This window comes from Psammomys obesus, unplaced genomic scaffold, assembly GCF_907164565.1.
Source record: "Psammomys obesus unplaced genomic scaffold, mPsaObe1.curated_primary_1811, whole genome shotgun sequence".
Lineage (NCBI taxonomy): Eukaryota > Metazoa > Chordata > Mammalia > Rodentia > Muridae > Psammomys > Psammomys obesus.
Genome location: NW_026596256.1, coordinates 8,455,364 through 8,477,017, shown reverse-complemented (window position 1 = coordinate 8,477,017; position 21,654 = coordinate 8,455,364). Strand labels below are relative to the sequence as shown.

The 21,654-nt window shown below is 42.3% G+C and overlaps 1 protein-coding gene across 1 annotated transcript in view; it reads left to right on the top strand.

Annotated features, from left to right (window-relative positions):
• Mindy4b (MINDY family member 4B) overlaps positions 1-19,817 on the top strand; it is a 36,546-nt gene extending 16,729 nt beyond the window's left edge. Inside the window, exons 8-12 of the mRNA XM_055596856.1 lie at positions 845-915; positions 2,937-3,009; positions 3,599-3,760; positions 16,897-17,077; positions 18,644-19,817. Coding sequence (XP_055452831.1) covers positions 845-915; positions 2,937-3,009; positions 3,599-3,760; positions 16,897-17,077; positions 18,644-18,786 — 630 coding nt within the window. The 3' untranslated portion in view covers positions 18,787-19,817. The remainder of the gene's footprint in view (positions 1-844; positions 916-2,936; positions 3,010-3,598; positions 3,761-16,896; positions 17,078-18,643) is intronic.
• The last annotated feature ends 1,837 nt before the right edge of the window (positions 19,818-21,654 follow it).

The window sequence follows — 21,654 nt, the reverse complement described above, 5'->3', positions numbered from 1 at the left end:
ATTCCAAAATGTGTACCATACATTTAACCTTTGGAACAAATACCAGGGGAAAAAAACCAATGTAATTTTTGCTGCAAGTTGCAGATAAAATTAAAGAAACCAATGAACAAAACTGTTTATGTGCAGCTGTCAATGCACAGCCAACCAGAGCTGTTTCTGTGAGTCTCCTGTTTCTTCTGGGCTAATGAGGTAACTAGAAAAGACTCACCTAGCAAAGGTGGGATCCAGGAAGACAGCTCCGTGCAGCACCAAGGTTCTTGCTAGGGAACTGTATGTCTTAGCTTTGATTTGAAGAGAATTACTGAATAGAAGTAAAAGAAAGGCTAAGTTGAAGCTGAAGAGACTGTTGGCCCTGTGGGGGTCTTCAAGCAAGGAAGAAGGAAACAACTGAGAGAGAAGATGATGACTCAGGAAAGAAGAGACTCCATGCTCCCAGGGAGGAGGACTAGGAGGACTAGGGAGGAGAAGGCTTTTCTTAGATCTAAGACCTTGAAGTCATACCCACACGTGTGCCCTCTTTCTGAAGTGCTTTTTTTTATATTTAATTTTATTTTTTTCTTATCAGTTACATTTTATTAACTCTGTATCCCAGCCGTGTCCCGCTTCCTCATTCCCTCCCAATCCCACCCTCCCTCCCTCATCTCCACCGTGCCCCTTTCCAAGTCCACTGATGGGGGGGACCTCCTCCCCTTCCATCTGATTCTGTTTTATCAGGTATCTTCAGGACTGGCTGCGAAGCCCTCCTCTGTGGCCTAACAGGACTGCTCCTCCCTTGGGGGGTGGGGAGGCCAAAGAGCCAGTCATTGAGTGCTTTTAAGCAAAGGTGTATGTCTCTTTTTCATAGTTCAAAGGGGAAGGAAGCCATGGTGTCATCATCTTCCTCTACAGCCTGGTGTTCTCCAGAACATTTGAGAGGTAAAATGTCACAAATGTCCACACAGGCCTTGCCTACAGGTTGGGGTCACATATATGTGGACTTTTGGGTAGCAAAATGTCCTCATCCCATATTTTATCCAATGCTTGTTATCTGTCAGCATGTTTATTTTCTTCAGTTGATTTGCCCATATGGGCAGGGAAGGTGTCTTTTGTCAAGTATTTTTGTGAATATTTTATTATCCACAAAAAAAAAAAAAAACCCTCAGATGTCTAATTTTTGTCTATGCCCTGCAAAGTTATCTTCTTGGCACCATGGGAAGTATGAATAAGAGAAGATGAGGCACTGATCTTCTGTGGTTTCCCCTCTGGGAAAGATAACAGATAGACCCAGAAATATTGGACAAAACCCAGGCAGTACTTGCTCAAATTGGTGTAGCGGTAGTATGTCTTGGTAGATTCTAGAGGAGGAAGGGTCCTAGAGTAAGCACAGAAAGTGTCATAGGAGAGGTAGGCTGTTTTCTGGACTCTGAAAGAAATACACAATTTTGAGAGCCAGATAAGGAGTAATGGTTTCTAGGAGAGAAGACTACAAGATCTGAATCAGATCTGAAATCTGTCTTCTATGACAATCACACTTGTGCAGGCTATGCTATTATTTGGTTACTAAGTTTATTTAAATCAACATGTTTCTAAACATTAATATTTGAATTCTTTAAGACATTTGCTATGATAAAGATGTAGTAGTCATGCCTGCACAGGTCTGTAAACCCAACCATTCAGGAGGCTGAGTCAAGGGGATCACAAGTTCAAGGTTTGCCTGGGTTACAGATGGAACTTAAGGCCAGACTGTCTAATTTAGTATGATTTTAATTCAAAATAAGGAGTGAACTGGGGGCTAAAAAGCTGGTAAGAAGGGTCAGCAGGCAAAAGGCACTTGTTACTGAGCCTTCAGACCTGAGTTTGAGCCAGAGAACCCACAGTGTGAGAGTGAATAGAGATCCCACAAGTTGTCCTCTGATGTTCATAAGTATCATGGTTTTATCAAGATAAAACTGGAAATGTAGCTCAGCCATAGGGCACTTGACTTATTTGTATGAGGCCTAAGGTCCAACCCCAAGTATAACAACAGAAACCATGTATTTAAATAAATACATCACTATAAGTCCTCCCTCCATCCTTTCCTTCTCCCCCTGCCGCGTGTATGCTGTGCATGCTGAGATTAGAACACAGGACCTTACAATCACTAGGCAAGCCCTACTACTAAGCTACAACACCCAGCCCTTTAAATAATGTTTCATTTTCACTTTTTGAGAAAAGTTCTTGCTAAATTATACAGGCTGACCTCACATTTGCCATTCTTCTGGCTCAGCCTCCCGCATAGGTGGGATTATAGCACAACACTGTGCTGCCATGCTACTACTGAATTTCAGCTACTACCAACATTTAACTGCTCAGATCTATACCACCTTCTTTTATGCTCTTGAAGAGCACCACCCTCAATTACATGATATCACTAAATCTTTAGGTGTCACTTACAGAGGGCATGCCCTCCAGTGTCATGAATAAATCAACACAAGAACACATACTTCACACTTCACAGTTGACAGCAAGACTAGCAGGCCTCCTTATATGGTTAAGGGTAGGAAGTGCTGCTCTCTGATCTTTGAGCCAATAATGAAGTTGCAGCTACTCTGGTTTCCACTTGATAGGCCTGTTCAGGCCTGCTTTAAGCCAACACTCTCTGGCCTGGTCACATGTCACCACTGTCAGCCAAACATCTGTCATAGGATAAGCCGTCTCCCTACGGAGCCCAGCATCCATCTAGAGCACACACAGGGATTCTATTCATGGTATGTCTGTTCCTTCATCCTCCTTCCTCACCACTTATTCCTTACTCTACTCAAATCATCACCCCCACCCGCAGCATGCCTCCATAGATCTTAGTCCTATGAGATGTCAGAACACATGAAGGGCACGCGCAAGGACCAACGGCCTTGTTACTGCTGTACCCCGATGTGATCACTGTTTCTGGCCAGATGCTGACAGTTCTTGTTCTGCAGGCTTCAGAAAGACCTGGACATCAGCACCACTCATCTCTTGCAGTGTCAATCTGGAAGCATCTTGTGCAGGCAGGTAGGTGGGAAGACTGCATTTCTTTTGTAGATCTGATCTCACTTTCTTTGAAAGATGAAATATTGCTGCCAGGTCATACCTTCTGGTTGCCACAGTCCTTCCTAGATTAACTCCAAAAGCCTGAGATCTCAGAGACAGATGTCTTGACGAGACTGCCTGATATCCAACAGGAACAAACTGCGTGAAACATTTTAGATATATGCATCCTAACTTGCAATAGTGGAAACCTGCTTTAAAACAAATACAAAGGAAGAAAAGTCAGCAGGTGGGTGGGAAGGATGTGTTCTGGGGCAAGAAGCAAGGAAAGCGAAGAGACTATTGTTTTCATTCTACCAGTTTCACACCACACACATGCTTTTATAGAACTGTGTTTGCGTAGCTGCTTTCTCTTAAAGTGATTTTTTTTATTTTGCTTTTTGCTTTTTTTTTTTTTTTTTTTTTGTACTGAGGGTTGACTGTAGGCCCTTCAGCCTGACAAGCAAGTACTCTACCACTGAGCTGTATCCCAGACCATTTCTGTAGTAATTTAAAAAAAAAGACTTCATTTCATTGCTACCTAATATAAATATTAACAAAATATTCCATCTAGGCAGTTCTAAACATGATTTTGACTGGGAGAGCAAGTCCAAATGTCTTCAATGGCTATGAGAAAGGAAGGTCTGAGGAAACATTACATGGAGTCCTGACCCGCAGTGATGTTGGCTACTTGCAGTGGGGTAAAGACATTTCTGAGGGTGACCGACTCTCACAGGTTAGTGTGTCTTGACGCTTAACTCTATAACCAGAAGGCAAGTATTTTGGCATTTTTAAAAAAGTTTCAATATCAGTTCAAATCTGAGCTTCTTTTTCCTTTTGGTACCTTTGATATACCTCTCTCTCTCTCTCTCTCTACACACACACACACACACACACACACACACACACACACACACACACGGTCTAAATTGAATCATCCAAGACTATCATCTTGGTATTGTATTTCACATATTTTAATGCCTACAAGGTGTATATAAAATAAAAACCACATGTGAAAACACTTACTGAAAATTAATATTTAAAATATTCAAATGGATAGAAGTTTCCTTTCATGCCCAGGCAGCCTCCTTCTCTGAAATACTGCCAGCTAGTGGTTTTGCCCCCCAATCTTTTACCTTTGCAAATGAATGTACCTATTCCTCCTGTTGCTGAACACTTAAAAAAATACTAGAAACAGGACCCCCTTTATGATAGTTCTGTCACAAACATCCTCAGCTCAACGGATATACAATATCTGATAGCCAGAAGGCAAACTGTGTACAAGAAGAGAATAAGGACTGGAGAGTGAAAGGGCAAACACTTTTCCCAGCACATAAACTAAAGAAGCTTAGAGGTTTTCATCCTGACACCTGGGAGAGGCAAGACCAATTCTCTGGGAAAGCAGCACTTCTCTGGAGTGACTCTGACACCACCTGGAAGGCAGTTCCTCTAAGGGAGGCTCCCTTGCCCATCCTTCCTAACCCTGGTGGCAAGGAAGGGCCCCACTCGGTACCTATGCGGCCTGTCAATTCTCTGGTTCCTGCTACAGATAGCCTTCATGGACACGGACTTCTCACAAGGTGTGTTCACATGCATAACCCCGCCCAGCTCTCCGACTGGGCACACCTGCTACTATGTGTGTGTTACTCACAAACCCAGCCTCTTATGCACGTGTCTGGGTGACTGACATCAAGGAAATAGCATCAGCATGGCAGGCTGCCAGCTTTTATGCACAAATGTGCTGTGAATGTCTTCTTGTTGATCCTTAGGTTGTATAATCCAGGTCCATCAGACAAAAAGTAAGAAGTACCAAATAAACCAAGAGAAATTAACCCAATCCCATTAGCCAGTGGTCTGTCTTTTCAGAAATGCTTCCTTTCCTTTTTCTTCCTCACGTATAATTTTATGTTAGTCTCCAGGAATCTTTTTCTAGTTTATCTGTATACATCAGTGAGAATCTGGCCTTTAGTGAATTCCATGGCTGCAAAGAATCCCACTACATGAATGGTAAAGACTAAACTTTGGTACACCCTGGATGAGAAGAGATGGACTGTAGCCATAAAATCCCCAATCACATTTTCTAGAAAATTTTGGGGTTCACTTTGGACTTTAGAAAGTATCATAAAGAAAACTCAGGCAAGTAGCAAGGGTTCATTTTTACACATTTTGCTTTTCTATTAGCCACACACAGTCACTACATGTCTGTGGTCTAATACTGTGTACCTCTCAGAATTAGCAGTGTGCCAAGATTCCGTTTGAGAAAACTGGAGGGATATAGTAGATCACGTTCCAAGGGGTGGAACACAGAAGCGATGGTAATTTTAGTGCTTCATCTATTATTACAAAGTCCTTTCACAATATTGTACTGTAGTTTAAAGGCTGTGCCATGCCCCCTGCCTCACCGGTGCTACTACTGATGTTTTTCCTTAAAACAACGCAATTTTAAGATTGTTTTAACCTTTATTGTAGTGATGATATAAACCAAGCAATTGCTTTTTCTTTGTATACATGTAAACAAATAAATGTTAGTTCTAAAATGTTTTTCTCCCACCGCTGGCTTCCATGCCACATTTCAGCAATGGGCAACCCCTCCCCTGTTTGGAAGCCTCGGTATAAAGGCAAGTCCTACAGTGGTACAAAATGACCCTGCCTGGAAGGCCACAGACCTCAACAGGGGCACTTATTCTGAGCTGACAACTAATGAGCCTTCCCTGACCTTTCCGCAAACAGAATCATGAATCTTAGTCCTCATGGAAGGCCAGAATGTCCTCTGCACAGATAAGACTTGCGGCAGATGACGAAGAATAGCATTCTAATGCTTCCATCAGCTAGGATAATTCAGTATCGCTTAGGTGGAAGGATCCAGATACAAGCGTGAGTCCCATGTGGGCCATACATGACATAGGTTGATGTTTCTAGATCAGTGATTCTCAGCCTTCCTAATTCTGCCCCCCTTTAGTCCAGTTACTCATGTTGTCGTGAGCCCCAACCATAAAATTATTTTTGTTGCTATGTCATAACTGCAATTTTGCTACTCTTACGAACCATAGTGTAAATGCCTGTGTTTTCTGATGTTCTTAAATGCATGCTGTGAAAGGGCTGTTCACTTCCCACACATTGAGAGTCTCAGTTCTAGAATAACCCAAGTGATAACGGCTGCCTAGCAAGGATGTCAGCCTGGCTGCAGACTAAACCCATTCGGAAATCTCTAGGGGAAAAGTGCTGATACCAGGGAGATCCCCCAAAGTCACAACTTCCCAAGTAAAGCACTCATCGTTACATAGAGCTGCACATTGTTACAGGTTTGTTTGTTTGTTTGTTTGTTTGTTTTAACAAGAGTCACTGCTTTTTCATTTTGTAGCGGGTCCTAAGAATGAAAGGCTATTTTTGACTCTGAAATAATGTTTCTTCCTCTGAGGGGCACTGGACACTTGAACTTAAACTTTACAGGTGATCCTAATGGTCAGTGAGGGCTAGAAACCTCTGTCCCAAGCAGGGCAGCTCACCTTTGGACACTGAATACTTGTCACTGGCTGAGGCGCTGTGCTGCCCACTGCAAGCTCTTGGGCAGCACCCACGAGGTGCAGTTTCCCTATCTCCATCATGGCAGTCCAAAACATCTGCAGACATTTGCAGACATTTCCAAATGTCTTCAGGTGGTGAGGGCAGAATTGTCCCTAGATGAGAATTACTGTTCTAAAGGAAGAAGGAAGGAAATTAAAGTAACATCTTTGGCTCAGTGATTAAATACACGGTGTGAAGAACTGGGAAGCCAGCTATCTCAACAGAACCTACAAGAAACAGCAAATCCTTGTCTCAGTGCTGATGAGGTGGACAGCCTTTTGTTCCCGGGTAACATTTGCAAGGCTTTGAGAACAAGCTGCAGGCTTTAGCTGAGGCTAAAATTGAACAGGTGTTTGCAAAGCACCTGCTAAGCTGCTCCGAAGAAAGGGGCCACATCAGAGAAAATGCCACCATGGAGAGGTGGAGCGCATCAGAGTCAAGAATTCATGGGGATCCAGGACTAAACCATGCCCTAAAGAAAATTACCTACAGAGCCTAAAATATCCTCTAATAGGAAGAGTATGTTTGCAAAGACCTTAAAGGCAGTTGAGAGCCCGCAGCACATCCAGAAAAAAATGAGCTCTTTGCTGCTGGGGAGAGGGTAGGCTGCAGGAGCACGGGGGCGCCATCCAAAGGAAGGTTTGCTTGCCAATTGGAAGTAGGGCAGGGCCTGGAGACTGCCTGGGGTCACTTTAAAATCTACGTAGAAACCAAATCTAAAATGCTTCCAGCTTTTGGGAAAGTGACTAATGTGACTTTTCATCCCTCTTTCTCGGACTCAGAGTCCGCTCCCCGGGGAGATGTCTGTGAATGTGCCCTCAGTGAAAATTGCCTGAAATTGTACACTAATGGCTCGAAACCCTGGGGACGTTTATGATGATGTTTCTGTCATGCACTTGGAGTTTGGTTTTAAAAAATGTATTATAGAGCAGCTAGAGGCTGACATTTGTCTTACTTAAGCTTCTGAAATGTGGATATATAAAATACGCATATACACAGTTGATTTTATGTGAAGCATTTTTTTTATTCTATCCATATCATCTTGCTCTCTCAGGACAAAGGAAATTCTTAGCTCATGAAGCATTGATGTAATTTTGCACTACCCCTGGCAGATGATAGCTAGAGGATGTATCATAGGGTAGCTTCGTGCACTGTAGTGCTCATAGCTGTGAGCAGAGGGCACCTAGTTTTGCCAGCCTTCCTACTAGCGATGGATACCACCAATGATGTCTATTCCACTTACATCTCCATGCTTAAATGTGGTTTGTTACGCCATCATTCAGTTAAGAGATTAGAAAGGCCGGAGTGGAGGCAGAGGAGCTTGCCCAAAGCCTTGACTAGTTACGTATCAGAGCGAGGTTGTGAGTTCTGTCATTATCTACACCCGAAGCTCACAGTCTCTGCTTTGCCGGGTCAGTCATTTTTCGATAAATTCTCAGTATGTGAATACCAGTTCTTGGCATTGTATGCTATAGTTATCCCTTTAAAAATCAATCATAAATGCAGATTCATCTTCTGCAACCTTTAGTGTTTGCCACAGATGCACTGCCGGTGGGCTCTAGCATTTACACAGTGGCAAGGATTTTTGTTGTTATTTTTACTGTTTTTGAGATAGGGTTTCTCTGTGCAGCCCTGGCTGTCCTGGAATTCACTCTGTAGATCAGGCTGGCCTACAAACTCACAGAGATCCACCTGGCCTCAGCCTCCTGGGTGCTAGGATTAAAGGCATGGTCTACTACCGCCCAGCATAAGGGTTTTAATGTGTGACAGTTGAGTAGTTTCAAGCTAAAGCTGTTATGAATTTGTGTTGGTACGAATCACAAGCACTTGGTCAGATGCTTTCTCAAGTGTTTCCCCCCATTCAGTTTCTGGAAAGGCAGATTATGTCTATCAGGTATCTACACTCCTCACCTTCATTAGTATAACCTCATCAGTGCCTGGAGTTGTGCTGTACCCATCTGCCCTGGCTGCAGTGAATTGTGAAGTCAAATGTTTCCCAGCCTCCTCCCCTGAAATGGAAACATCTTGTGGAGCAGGCATATTCGCTAGAGTTACTCATACTGCTGGCTTGGATACCCTCCACAGCCAGGGCCCTTCCTCTCTGCTCCAAGGCATGGTAACCTATGGGACCCATAGGTGCTATGGACTGCTTTCAGGACATCTGGTGGGACCTACTGGGGCAGGGGTTGCAATAGGTTTGAATAATATGTGTATTCACTGATGAGGAGAACCAAACAGGAAAAAAAAAAAAGGTTTCTAAATTTAGAAGGTAACTCAAATGCTGCCTGACTGCTGTTTTCTGTGGCGGAGGTAAAACCCACTCTGTAGCTCTGCCTTTGTCTTCCCCAAGACAGTAAAAAAAAAAACAACTTTCTATCCCAAAGTCATGGCTCAGTGGGTGAGATTCAAAAGGAGAAAAAGATGACATTCTCATTAGAAGACACGGCAAGCCCCCTAGAGCCCACCAGGCTGACAGTTCCTGCAGGAAGCAGCCATGAGGCGAGGCACTATTTTGAAGCCTCACCATTACCATTCTATTTGAAGGCACAGGTCTGAGTGTGAGGCTCCAATACCTAAGTGAGAACATACAGCAGTCTGAGTCTAACACCATCTGGAGAGCCTTAGGAGGCGCACATTATCATCACACCTGCCAGTGGGAAGAAAAATCAACTCTGATATTTAGAAGGGAATGAAGTCATTTAGGTCTTGCCAGAATCGTTCCCACAGCAGCCCTGGCAGCTCCTACTTCCATCCCAGTGGCACTCTCTTCTCTCTTTACATCTTCCCTTTGGAGAGCCTGATGAGAAGAAATCCAACCTTGAAAATACCTAATGAGGCAGCACTCGCTACACTCTGCCACTAAGTCACCAAGGTTACACCCCACAAGCATGATCTAATTTGTCTTTACAACATACCTGCAAACTCTGCCGGAGAAGTTACATCCGCTGTGTGTTCCAGGCGGCAGAGAGAAAAGCCAGACCATTAACAGTTATGCACTGGAATTGTCACCAGGGCTCCATGAAGAAAGCACGACATTTCTGACACCTTTTTCCCACTCATATTGCCAGCCTGGGGCTCCGACACTTGCAATATTAAGTTTATTATGCAAAGACACGTTCTAAGCACCGTTGTACTAGTAGCACAAGAAGAAAATCTACATGGACTCAGTAGTTGCTGTCTAGTGTAAGACTGTGTCCATCTTCCCTGTCCTTACCATTTTACGCTGCCTTAAAGAAGGGTCTGTGTTACAGAGGTTTTTGTTGGTGCAGGTAATACTTAAACTACTGAGCTTATTACACAATTCATGAACCTAAAGGTATTTTATTTATAGTACTGCTGTATCACAATTTAATTTCCTTTTTACCATGGCAACATGCACAGATTCAGAACTGGTGGAATCTCACCAATAAAATCTATTTAGAATCCTGCAAAGGGGGAGGGGTAGCTGGTAAACCATGTCTATCCAAAAAACAATTAAAACTAGAAAATATCAGACAAATGGCCATGTGGTATCCCCAAAATGGGAGCAGAAGTTGGGGTAAGAGCTGACAGACTTCAACCACAAGGTGCTTCGTTTTGTTTTTGCAGGACTTGTTTTCAGACTTGGGGGTCACAGCTGTGGCTCAAGCCAGGTACAACCACCTGTCCTCAATAAGCCAATTAAAGATATTAAATTCACCATGGAAAGCAGAAAGAAGAACTTTATTCAGTGTAGCCACATTGGGAAGAGGGCCAGAGAGATCCAGCAACTCCCCTAAAGCCATCTTTGGGTCCTGAAATGAGAACAAAGTTTAAATAGCTGGGTCAAGGATGGACTCATCTAAAGAGCCCTGACCAATGGGTGGTCCTGCCCATCACCCACCCAATATTTTCTGAGCTTCTCTCATCCTGTAAGTTCATGCCACCTTGTTAGAACTGGTTGAAATCTCTGTCCAGGTGCTGAATTTCTCTCTTTGCTGAGGCCTTTTCTTTCTCCCAGCGTAAGATTCCTGGGGAAAGTCCCATTTCTTTAGGGTTCATTGTTTTAATAGTCCAATAGTCACAAAGAGGCACAACTGTCTCTTTAGAAGATCTTCCTTTCTACCCGACCAGTTCAATTACTTTAAACCAGCTGTCTTCTCAGTGGTAATCGTAAGGCTCATATCCCGACTTGTTACCCAAAGTGCCATGACTGTCAAGCAGGGCATTGCCTTTCCCTTCCACCACAATCTCTCCAGGCAGGAAACACTACCTGCTCAGGGTAAAATCTGGTCACTGTAGAGTTCAGAAGTGATCCAACAGCTTTGAGTTCCGCAGAGGCAGCATTTGCATTGTGGTGTAAAGTGCTGCGGTGTCAGAACCACATCGGTGCACGCATTGAAGCCAGTAGAATTTTTCCCATTTTACAAATGTTCTATGAAAAAATATTTTTTTGCATATCTGTATACCTATGTGTGCAAACTATTCCTCCACCCAGAATTTACAGAGACTTTCATTGATTTTAAATCCTTTCAATTCATATGGCATGACACTTTCTCACAAACAGCATTCAGTCTCCTAGTTACTCTATCTCATTTTTTCAACATTAATAATTGTGTTTTCTACTTGAGTGTGGTAATACACACTAGCAATTTCAGCAGAGGCAGGAGGGTCATGAGCTTGAGGCCAGCCAAGATTACATAGCAAGTTTTAAGCTATGCACCACAACTGTCTCAGAATATTAATAATGATATTAAATATTGCTTGTCCTAGATATCATATCTTCATTATGTATAATGTTAGTCCAAGCCAGAACTATTGCAAAAAGATGCCTAGAAACTACTGTGTTCCGTTTAAGTCATGGATAGTTAAAAAGTTATTTGCAACTCGGGAGAAATGTATCTGAAACTAAAGCTGGGGTTATCTGTCTTTTCATGAAGTTAGGGTAGAATTGCCCCTTGTTTGAAGGTGAGATACTCAGTGTCTTACTTAGGGTTTCCATTTCTGTGATGAAGCACCATGACCAAAGCAACTTGAGGAGGAAAGGATTTATTTGGCTTACACTTCCATACCACAGTGCATCATCAAAGGAAGTCAGAATAAGAACTCAAGCAGGGCAGGAACCTGGGGGCAGAAGCAGAGGCAGAGGCCATGGAAGAGTACTACTTTGACTTGCTCAGCCTGCTTTCATGTAGAACCCAGGTCCCCTAACCCAGGGGTGGCCCTATGTACAATTGTCTAGGCTTTTCCACACCAATCTCTAATTGAGAAAATGTCCTACAGGCTTGCCTACAGACTAATCTTAGGGAGGCATTCCCTCCTCTCAGATGACTTTAGTTTATGTCAAGTTGACATGAAACTGCCGGCACACTCAGGTTGCATTGGACCAGAGGCACGAATCCTAGGGCAGACAGAAGAGCACCTGCCATGACTGTGTCCTGGCTGGGTGCTAGGGATGTGTCCTTTCTAAACTATTAACTGGAACAAGCCTTGCTTTCTTTTAAGCACAATGTTTTTTCTAGGCAACCAAAAGTGAAACACTGAAAGACAAAAGTGTCTCCAGTTTCATTCACAACTGAAGATTAAAAAAAAAAAAAAATATGAAGCAATTTGAATGAAATTACTAAAAGGAAAAAGAATCATATTATTAGCCTCTAATACTTGGGTTTATAACATGTGGTGATCTTTCAAAGCTTACTTTTCCATAGAACAGAGCTGGTTCCTGAACAAACAGCACAATCCCAAGGACTGAAGAAAAGGACTGAAAGGGCCCCTCCCCTGAGTCCTTCCATTCCAGGAGGACAGCAAGAGCAGAGGCTAGTTGCTCTCTCCAACCTTATGTAGACACCTTATGGTGTTTTCCAAGTAGCTCATGTTTATCTTTTTAAGTAGGAAAAAACAACAACAACAACAACAACAACAACAATAAAGATGCTTTTTTTTTTCTGTCTTTCTGTCCTTGTTTTGAGACAATGTCTGGCTCATAGTTCAGGTTAGTCTAGTACTTACTGTGCAGCCCAGGTTGACCTTGAACATGTGAGCCTCCTGCCTCTACCTCATGAATACTATAATTGTAACTTGATGTGCCATCACATCAAGCTTAAAAAATCATTCTTAATATTTAAAAGAATTAATGATGCAAAATTTTTCTTTTGGAAAAAAACAGTGCTTTCCTGCCTTTAAAAAATGATGAACAGCACTCCCAGAACTTGGGAAAGCAGAGGCAAGTGGATCTCTGTGAGTTTGAGGCCAGCCTGGTCTACAAAGTAAGTCCAAGATAGCCATGGCTATACAGAGAAACCCTGACTCAGAAAAAAAAAAAAAAAAAAAAAAAAAAATATATATATATATATATATATATATATATATATATATATGCACTATAATATTATTGTGTCCAGGGCCTACTGAAGGTGCATGGTCACTGAAGGAAATGCAACCTGAAGGCCTGACTTAGATGGAGCCAGGTTCTTGAGCACAACTGTATCTCTATAGAAGCTGTGTGTGTGACTGTGAGACACTGAAGTTACCTGATCCACAACTAAGTTTAGATATTGGGAAATTATGCAAGGCAACACTTACTACTTACTTTTATTTTCCAATGCTCTTGGAAACTTTCGTTTTTGTCTTTTGAGACAGAGTTTCTCTGTGTAGCTTTGGCTGTCCTGGACTCGGACTCACTTTGTAGACCAGGCTGGCTTCAAACTCACAGAGCTCCACCTGCCTCTGCCTCTGCCTCCCTGAGTGCTGGGATTATAAGGGTATGCCACTATGCCCAGCTCCTTGGAAACTTTTTTAATATAATGCTCTGATTAATTCCACTGTAGAGAGGCCAACCTACTAGGAGCAACACCCTTAAAGAAAATTGACTGTCCTTCCCCCAGAAGCCATCAACTGTCAATAGCTCCTCTGTTAGGGGCATGGGCTCGGGAGCCACTCACTGCTAGAGTGTTGACTAGCTTAAACTTTATCAGGTCTTTTCTAAGTAACTCCCACTTCTGTGAGTCCATGTGTGCAGCACGCCTTTCCTGTCCAGAAGACACTGACCTCTGGCACTTATTCCCAGAAGGTCCCTGAGCCTTGGCTTGGGGAGGGGTGACAGAGATGTCCCATTTGTGACTGAGCAGTCCAGCGACACATTTTCATCCCTTTGATAAGTTGTGAGTATTTGCACTAAACGACTGTCCACTGCACAAAGAAAATTCTCTGATGATGTCTGAGGTCCGCACCCATCTATGGGTATAGAGTTGTGAGTTTAGAGGACAGTTTGTCCCCTTAACAAAATAACAGCAGTTGGTTGACGCCACGGCTTTTCAGTTCCCAACCATGGATTCTTGATTAGATTTAAAGTACAAGGCATATGTTTTCTCCTTTGGAGAAGGCCTTAAATCCTATTAGAAAGTGGTTACTTAATTCTGTAACACTAATGCCACTATTATACCCATGAGATATCATGCTACCTGGGTCATTATTGAAGTGCACAGGTTCAAATCTAGGTAAAACTGTTAATGATTCCTCCCATCTCACCAGAAGCTTACACAATACCTTCCAATCCTATAAAAGCTAGCCAGAAGCTTTCTTGTCAGTTCTAACTTAATTTTTTTCATGTCCTGTGACCAAAGTGTGTGGTCTCTTCAGCAAATATGCTCTTACCATCAAGTTATGGTAGGTATCCAAGAGCAATTGTAATAGCATACATAGATATGGCTATATCTTATAAAATAGGCTTCCATATGGGTCTTTTCAAACATCCTTAGTTATCTCTCATCCATCCCCTTTTCTTCCCTACCCTGCCATTCCTCTCCCGTTCTAAACCTGCCTTCCCATTATTCCCCTTTTCAGCCTCTAGTCTTTCTCTTTCCCGTCCCCACCAGTGGTCGACATGTACCCCAGGTTATATCAATAATCTGGACATAAACTTTCTCTGAAACAGTACTACAGTTGTTTCACAAGTTTGTAGTCGGTTCTCAAAAGTTTCTTCTGAGGTCTGGGATGCCATTCTGCCTGGATGATACTGTCTGAAACCCCTGAAATAGTTTTTTTTGAACTTTTCTAGCTTCTCCCAATAACCCTTCAAGTCTGAGTCCCAGTGATGGCTACAACCTCTTTCCATAACTTTTGGCCACCAGTCTGTACTGCATCTGTAATACACCCATCTTTATAGGCAAAGGCCTGGTGATACTAACCAACTTGGACAAGACCTTTGAACCATTAAAGAGGCTATGACCTCTCCATAGCATATTGAACCAAATTTTATCTTCTCTTAGGACAAACTCCCAGAAACATGCTTGATTAGTTCCAGACTTAATGGATGCCTTCTTCTTTGTCCAAGTACATCCTGATCCTCAGTTCCTGTGAAACTTGTCCAGCTCCTTCAAGAACTCAACCTCAGACATGGCCACTCTTGCCTATGAGTAACAATTATGTGCCCTTTCTGGTAATGACAGGTACTGACTGCTACATCTGTATTTCTGTTTGAACTCATATCTAAACCTCTTTATGAGATCTTACAGGGTCCAGAAGAGGAGCCTTTAAATCAGACTTCAATGTGGATGAGGCTCATAGTTTCACAAACAGGTCCTAACTACTGCCCTTGGCCCTAAGAAAACCCTTATCCTTAGAGATTAATAAAAGAAGAGGAATTACCTCAGGCATCCTCTGCCAAATTCTGGGGCTAGCTACTTGTGTAGTGAAGTGTTTGTCAAGAACCTTAGACATAGTAGCTCATAATGGTCCTTATGTCTCTGACCTTTGGTTTTAATTGCCCTCTGGACTACATTTTAAATGTTCTTCAGGTTATACAGAACTGGGTTTGTCCATGGTTCCCCTAAACTGCTGTGGTCTTTATTTAGTAATGGTTGCTCAAAGAGGCTGGTTCTAGAGAAGAAATACTCTATCTATATAAACAAGTCAGCAATGGTTCAAGACATGGTGAAAAAGAAAAGAGTCTTAAAAGCCAAGTCATTAAAATCTGAGAGCTTCCCAGGGCTGGTTGTCATGGCAAGACACTTTGGATGGCTCTCCTAGATACTCCCTTTTCTAAAACCACTAGCTGGCCCCTAGCTGATCTCTGTATCAGGTGCCTGAATTTTTAACTGAATTGTCAAATTTGTCTTCTGTAGAATCAAACAAATGTAGGTCTTCAGCATAATGCTTCCGCGTGAATTCGAGACAATCCATTACCCACAGGGCCATTAGAACAGGCTAGCAGGCATTTATTTGCATACCAGTCAACTTTCCCTTCATGACTGCTCCCTACAGTACCTCGACAGAACAACTATAGCAGGTAGGACAGTGATAATACAAACCCATTCAGCCTTAAAAAAACAAAAAATCTTTAACATTGGCCTTGCTCTCTATCAAGTACAAATGTGGGAAACAAGCAATTCTGGGACACTATGGGAGTCACTTGGCTTCACACAGTACAACTAGAAACATTCTAGGCCATCAACATCCCAATATGTTAGTGTCGTGGTCTACTGAACTGTTACTATGTCAACCTCTGGAGGATCCAATCAAAATCAACCATGTTCTTCACAACAGAGTTGCTGTCCTGTAAACCCCAGAGCCAAACATTGACCAATAAGGACTGCCATGCTTAGTCCCTTATTTGAATAGCAGAAAGCTGGAGGGAATCAAAAAGAGGGCAGCTCCCATAAATGAGCAGAACCAGTTTATCATCTTATGTCAGGTCATTCTGGCTCTTCTCTATCCACTGTCATGGCATTAAGCTTGCCCTTTTCTACTTTCACCTAATTTTGATGAGTTCTTCACTGCTCTCAATTTCAACTCATCATGGTAATATGAAACCAATATGCCCTATTGTATATATGTTTTCATCAGGAATCTTCATACTACCTTGTAGGTATATGTGTGCACAAGTGTGTCTCCCACATTCTAGAAGCTTCTTTCTCTACTATACATGGTTAATGTTACCAGAAACTTGACATCTGCTACATGAAGCACTGCCCAATGCTGGAACCTTAGGAATTACACTGGAAGCAATTACACTAGTCAATGACACAGACAGAATTGGCATTCTCATTTTTCACATCTATCTTTATATTTCAGTTTACATTATCTCACTACAAGGCCAAACTATAAAATCTTCACCTTCTCCATTTTTAAAATGCACAATCCATTTGGAGCAAAGTGAAGCATTACCATTTTCAAGTGCAAATTAAATCTCCATGAAGCCTTGATTTTGAGTGTTATACCATATACAGTGGTCTGCAAGCTACATGTACAATAGGAAGCTCAAAACTGCTTTTTAAACAGGAGAATGCATCAGCCTCTTTCACGATTCAGAAAGATCTAGGTATTCATCCACATTCCCCTTTTCCCTTCCAGGTGGGCAGCATGCTGAAGACTCCCACATTTCCTATTTGGCTGTGCAAGATCAATGGAAATTACAGCATCCTTTTCTGCACAAATAGGCAGCTCTTATCGGACTGGAAAATGGAGCGTGTCTTTGATCTGCACTTTTACAGTGGCCAGCCCTCACAGAAAAAGCTTGTACATCTCACAATAGGTGAGCACTTGAGACTCCAAAGTGTGTGCTTTTGTGCACCCAGAGATGTGGTGTTCAGCAGCTGTGTGGTGATTCATGCTATCGCTGCAAGAAAAAATTAGACTCAGTTTCTGAAATGAAGCCACTGCCTAGCTCTAAATCCACTGTGATGTGTGGCTTTAAAATGGAGGCATTTTTGTGCATGGGTATTTGTGTGTGTGTGTGTGTGTGTGTGTGTGCGCGCGCGCGCATGTGTATGTGTTAGTGTTAGAAATAACAAGGAAAAGAAATTTTAGACAAGACAAAAAAATAAAGGTTGAAGAGTCCAATTCCAGAAATCCTTTTCCAAGGCCCATATCTTTAAGCATGAGGTACCTAAGGCCCGGGGAAAAGCATGCAAAAGCAAAGGAGATGCAGAGTTCTGTACACAAGCAAACACAAGACAATCATCAGGTGACATAAGCAGCTAAAGTGAGAATGAATTTTTGTCCTGATTAATTCAAAAGGCATTTCTGAGAGCAGATTATGAGCCAGATGCTGGGAGGGACACTAGGGAATCCACTGTTCGTAAGTGCTAGCAAACATTTAGCAGGTCCTGGGAGAGACACAGACAGGAAGACCATTTTTGTCTCAATTACAACTCCAGTTCCTTAGAGTCATGAGGAAAAAATGATTAACCTTAAAATGTACTTAAATACTGGCACCTTTGTCAAGATGTTAGCAGCAGACAAACTTGACTTCTGTCCAGCAACCTTGGCTCAGGTTGTACAGTTCTGTCAGTGACTGAGTTTGCATTTAGCATTATACACTTGGGGTTAACTAACTTTCTGTTGCTCTCACTACACTTCGAAATGGATCTAAGAACATACTTGTGCAGCTTCTCTCTTTTCTTTAATTACAATAAATGCGTATTAGCTCATTTAATTTAGTGTGATATTGGCCACGTGTTCTTTAATATCTATTACCATTTTCACTTTACCTTGCCTGTGAGCTAAACACCACTTTCCCTGCTTACAAACATCCCACACATTCTGTTCTGAGCACTGTGTTGAGAGTGTCGGTAACGCTGGCATTAAACTCCCAGTAGCCATATGAGGCAGGTACTCTCATAGCTATTCTTAGTCGTATAGTTGCTATTTTAGCCAATAAATGGATCGATGAAGCACAGCAATGGTATTTTAGGTGATTTCGCAAATGTCACCTGGCTAAAATGAGACCAATGTAGGCCTTGAAAACGAGTTCCAGATTCCCTTTCCACACTCTGCCTCAAAATAAACACCTCTTCTTAAAGAGTGATGAGCTTTCCTTTCACCTGTTTCCTCGTATCAGTGACAAACACCTATGTGTCACATCATGTTGCATTAAGTGACATGAATAGTCTCATCCCAACACACAGCAAGCCCAGCTGCTACAGACTGATTTTTATGGGCACTTTAACACACTCCCTGCAAGAATCCCTCTACCTAGCCAGTTATAAGACTGTAGCAACCTGCGCCAGGGCCACACCCTTTGTCTCCTCTCCCTGGATTCTGGCTTCCTTGGAAAAGGCTGACCGGCCTGATGTCAATGCTGTTGATCCATCCTCAGATACTCACTCCCATCGCTGGGAAGGAGAGCACCACGAAGATAAACGTGGGTCAGGAAGACGGTTTTCTTCAGTGGAAATGGCAATCAGGACCAAATGGAGAGATGCTACCGTCAACTGGAACGGAACTGTTCCCTTTTTCTAAAAAGAAAACTAGAAACTAGTCTGAGGGGTCAGAACAAATGGGATGAAAAGGTAAAGCACAGGACTGGGCATTTAATTTCTACATTTCTCTTTCAGGAGTCCCACTGAAAAATGCCACTGGCAGTTTCTCTCACTCTTTTTTTTTCTCCTTTGCTGTGCTTTTAGAGTTGTTATCAGTGCTGTAGAGAACTTTTTATCACAGGGTCTGAGTAGTGGTTCCTTCATTTAATTCAGAAGAGAAAATACGATCTCTCCTCTTCATGTTTTCAAATTGTTCTTTCCCTGAGACTTCACTAAGACCGAAACTGGGATCCCACTTCCATTTGGGGATGAAGTCATCAGGAATACATCATCAGCTTTTAGCCATGGCAAGAGCTCAAGTCTTCTCAGGCCTCCCTGGGACAGGCAGTGTTCCTCTCCAAGGACACATCACACATGGCCACGTTAGCTGATTCTTTGCAGTAAAGTAGCAAAGAGGCTTCCTCTTGCTGGGAAAGCGGCAGAGGGCTGCGTCCTGTGGGCAGAATGCTCTGGCAGATGCTCAGAGGACTCAAATGGCCAAAGCATCAGGCAGAAAGGAACGTTCTTCCTACCAGTATTTTATTTGTTTCTTTCTCCTAAACCAGATATAAATAATAGCATAAACAGAGACAGTTTTACTCCTACGTAAAATAAGATTCAACAAAAATAATATCTCTTCTCATATCAGTGTTGAAAGAGGAAAACATCATTTAAAGAATGTGATCTTTCTCTCTTATGCTGAATGCCCACACAATTTCTGAAGATATATACATAGGAGACACACATTCTTTCTAGAAGATGTACAGGGAAATCATCTATCCTATCTGCTGACTCACAGATTCAGGGTTTAGGATGTGGAAGCCATAAGTCAGATTCCAAGGAACAATTTCTCTGCACTCAGCAGCCACATTAATTTGTTAAATGCCTTTTCATTTGGCTCAAGAATAGTATTATAACCTCAGACAAATGTGGAGAACAAAGCTTCAAAGTGAACAATAAATTGTGTGAGAAGAGGAAGTCCATTGGCTCGGGTGGCTAATTACAGTGTCTTTATCATCGGTGCTTTCATCTGGAATTTTAAATAGATCAGACAAGTGAGTGCAGCCCCAGAAACCCTGGTCTTCTTTGGTCTTAGCTACACTATGCTTTGGGGGGGGGGGGGGGTTATGATCTAAAACAAATTTCTGTTTAAGAGTTGATGACTGGAAAGCATGAAGGCAAATAATACAGTATTCTGTCAGGAAAAACTCAGTCCAAGAGATACCACTAAGTCTCAAGCAATAAGGACATTCTTTTGGCACAAGAACTGTGTAGGCCCCAGTCCTTGAGGAGTCCATGACTTTTTCAGGTAACTGTGATCCCTCCTGTACTACTGAGCATTTGTTTGTTTGTTGCTACACAAACAAACTCGGGGTTCTGCAGAAGGAGGAAGAGTGGGTGGCTGCTGAGAAAACATGCCACAAAACAGCCCAACTCCTTTATTTCTAGACCTACCTGTATTTATTTTAAATTAAGAAAGCTTTTACTTTGTTCATAGCTAGGTTAGCTTGCCATGTTTCATATGTTGTTATCTAGGTTAAATTATTACTGGAACAAAACTCTATTAATTAAAAAAAAACAGTGAAGGGGAGATTAAGTTCCTATGTTTATATGCAAAGATAATAATTGTTACATATAAAGGTAGTCTTCACTTGTATGTCATGTCAGTATTCTGGATAAATGAGCTTTTATTTTATCTTGAAAGTGAAGCACCCACTCATATCTGGATTTATTTTTAAAAATGGAGATGTGTTATTTATAAGCAGCTATTTCTGCCTCCAACAAGGCTGCAAGGATGAACTAACTATGGCAGTGAGGGAATGAAGAGAAGACAGGCACAGACACACAGGCAAGCTGGGTGGACAGGGCTCTCTGATGAAGAAAAGCATGGAAGCCCAGCATCTTCACTACATGCAACGGAATAGAGAGGTGGGTTGTTACATACAGCTGCACAAGGAGGCAGATTTGTTGCCTACTGATCAACAAGGCAGCAGAGTTTATGGTATACAGCTGGCCAAAGAGACAGGTATACCTAGACAGGCCAATCTAGGTAGGAGAAGTCTCTGCAGGGGAGCTGTCTTCAGGCTGTAAATGTCTTGGGAGAAAAACTATAATGGACATTTTCTACCCTACTGACATCCACACACCAACCAAAGAAAGACTTTTCCATTCCTTCAAACCTCAACCTACATGAGGTAAAGCTTTGCCATTCTTCCATGGTTTACAGATACGGTCCTTGACATGATCATGCCTATGTCAAAAACCCACACTGACTCAGGACTTTGTTCACTCAGGACTTCTGACCCTCCCCATGAGTTGTACATTCCTGGGCTCTCAGTTTACCTTTAAACTTCTTTGAAGGATATGACTTTATTGTTTTCTCCGTTAGCTCCTCAAACAAAAGAAAAGCTATTTACATGAAGGTGAATGTTATTTTTTTCTGAATAGTGACCTACACTGACTACACCTTTAAATGGAAATGGGATGAGGAGGAGACAGAGATATTTTCTTTTTAAAGTATCAACCTTGTTCTGGCTAGTTTTCTGTCAGTTTGACACAAGGCCAGAGTCAGTTGGGAAGGAGGAGGAAGGAGAGAGGAAACAGAAAGGAGGAAAAGAGGAAGGGGGATGGAAAGAGAGAGAGAAAGAGTTAGAGAGAGACCAATATCACATGGGGAGAGAAAACTTCTCAATTACCCACAGGAGCCAGTCTGAACAACGGAGCAGGAGTGAGCACTTAAAGGACACAAGCAAGGGATACAGTTGGCACCAAAAGAGGGTATGGTGGGAAAAGATAATCCAGACTGAAG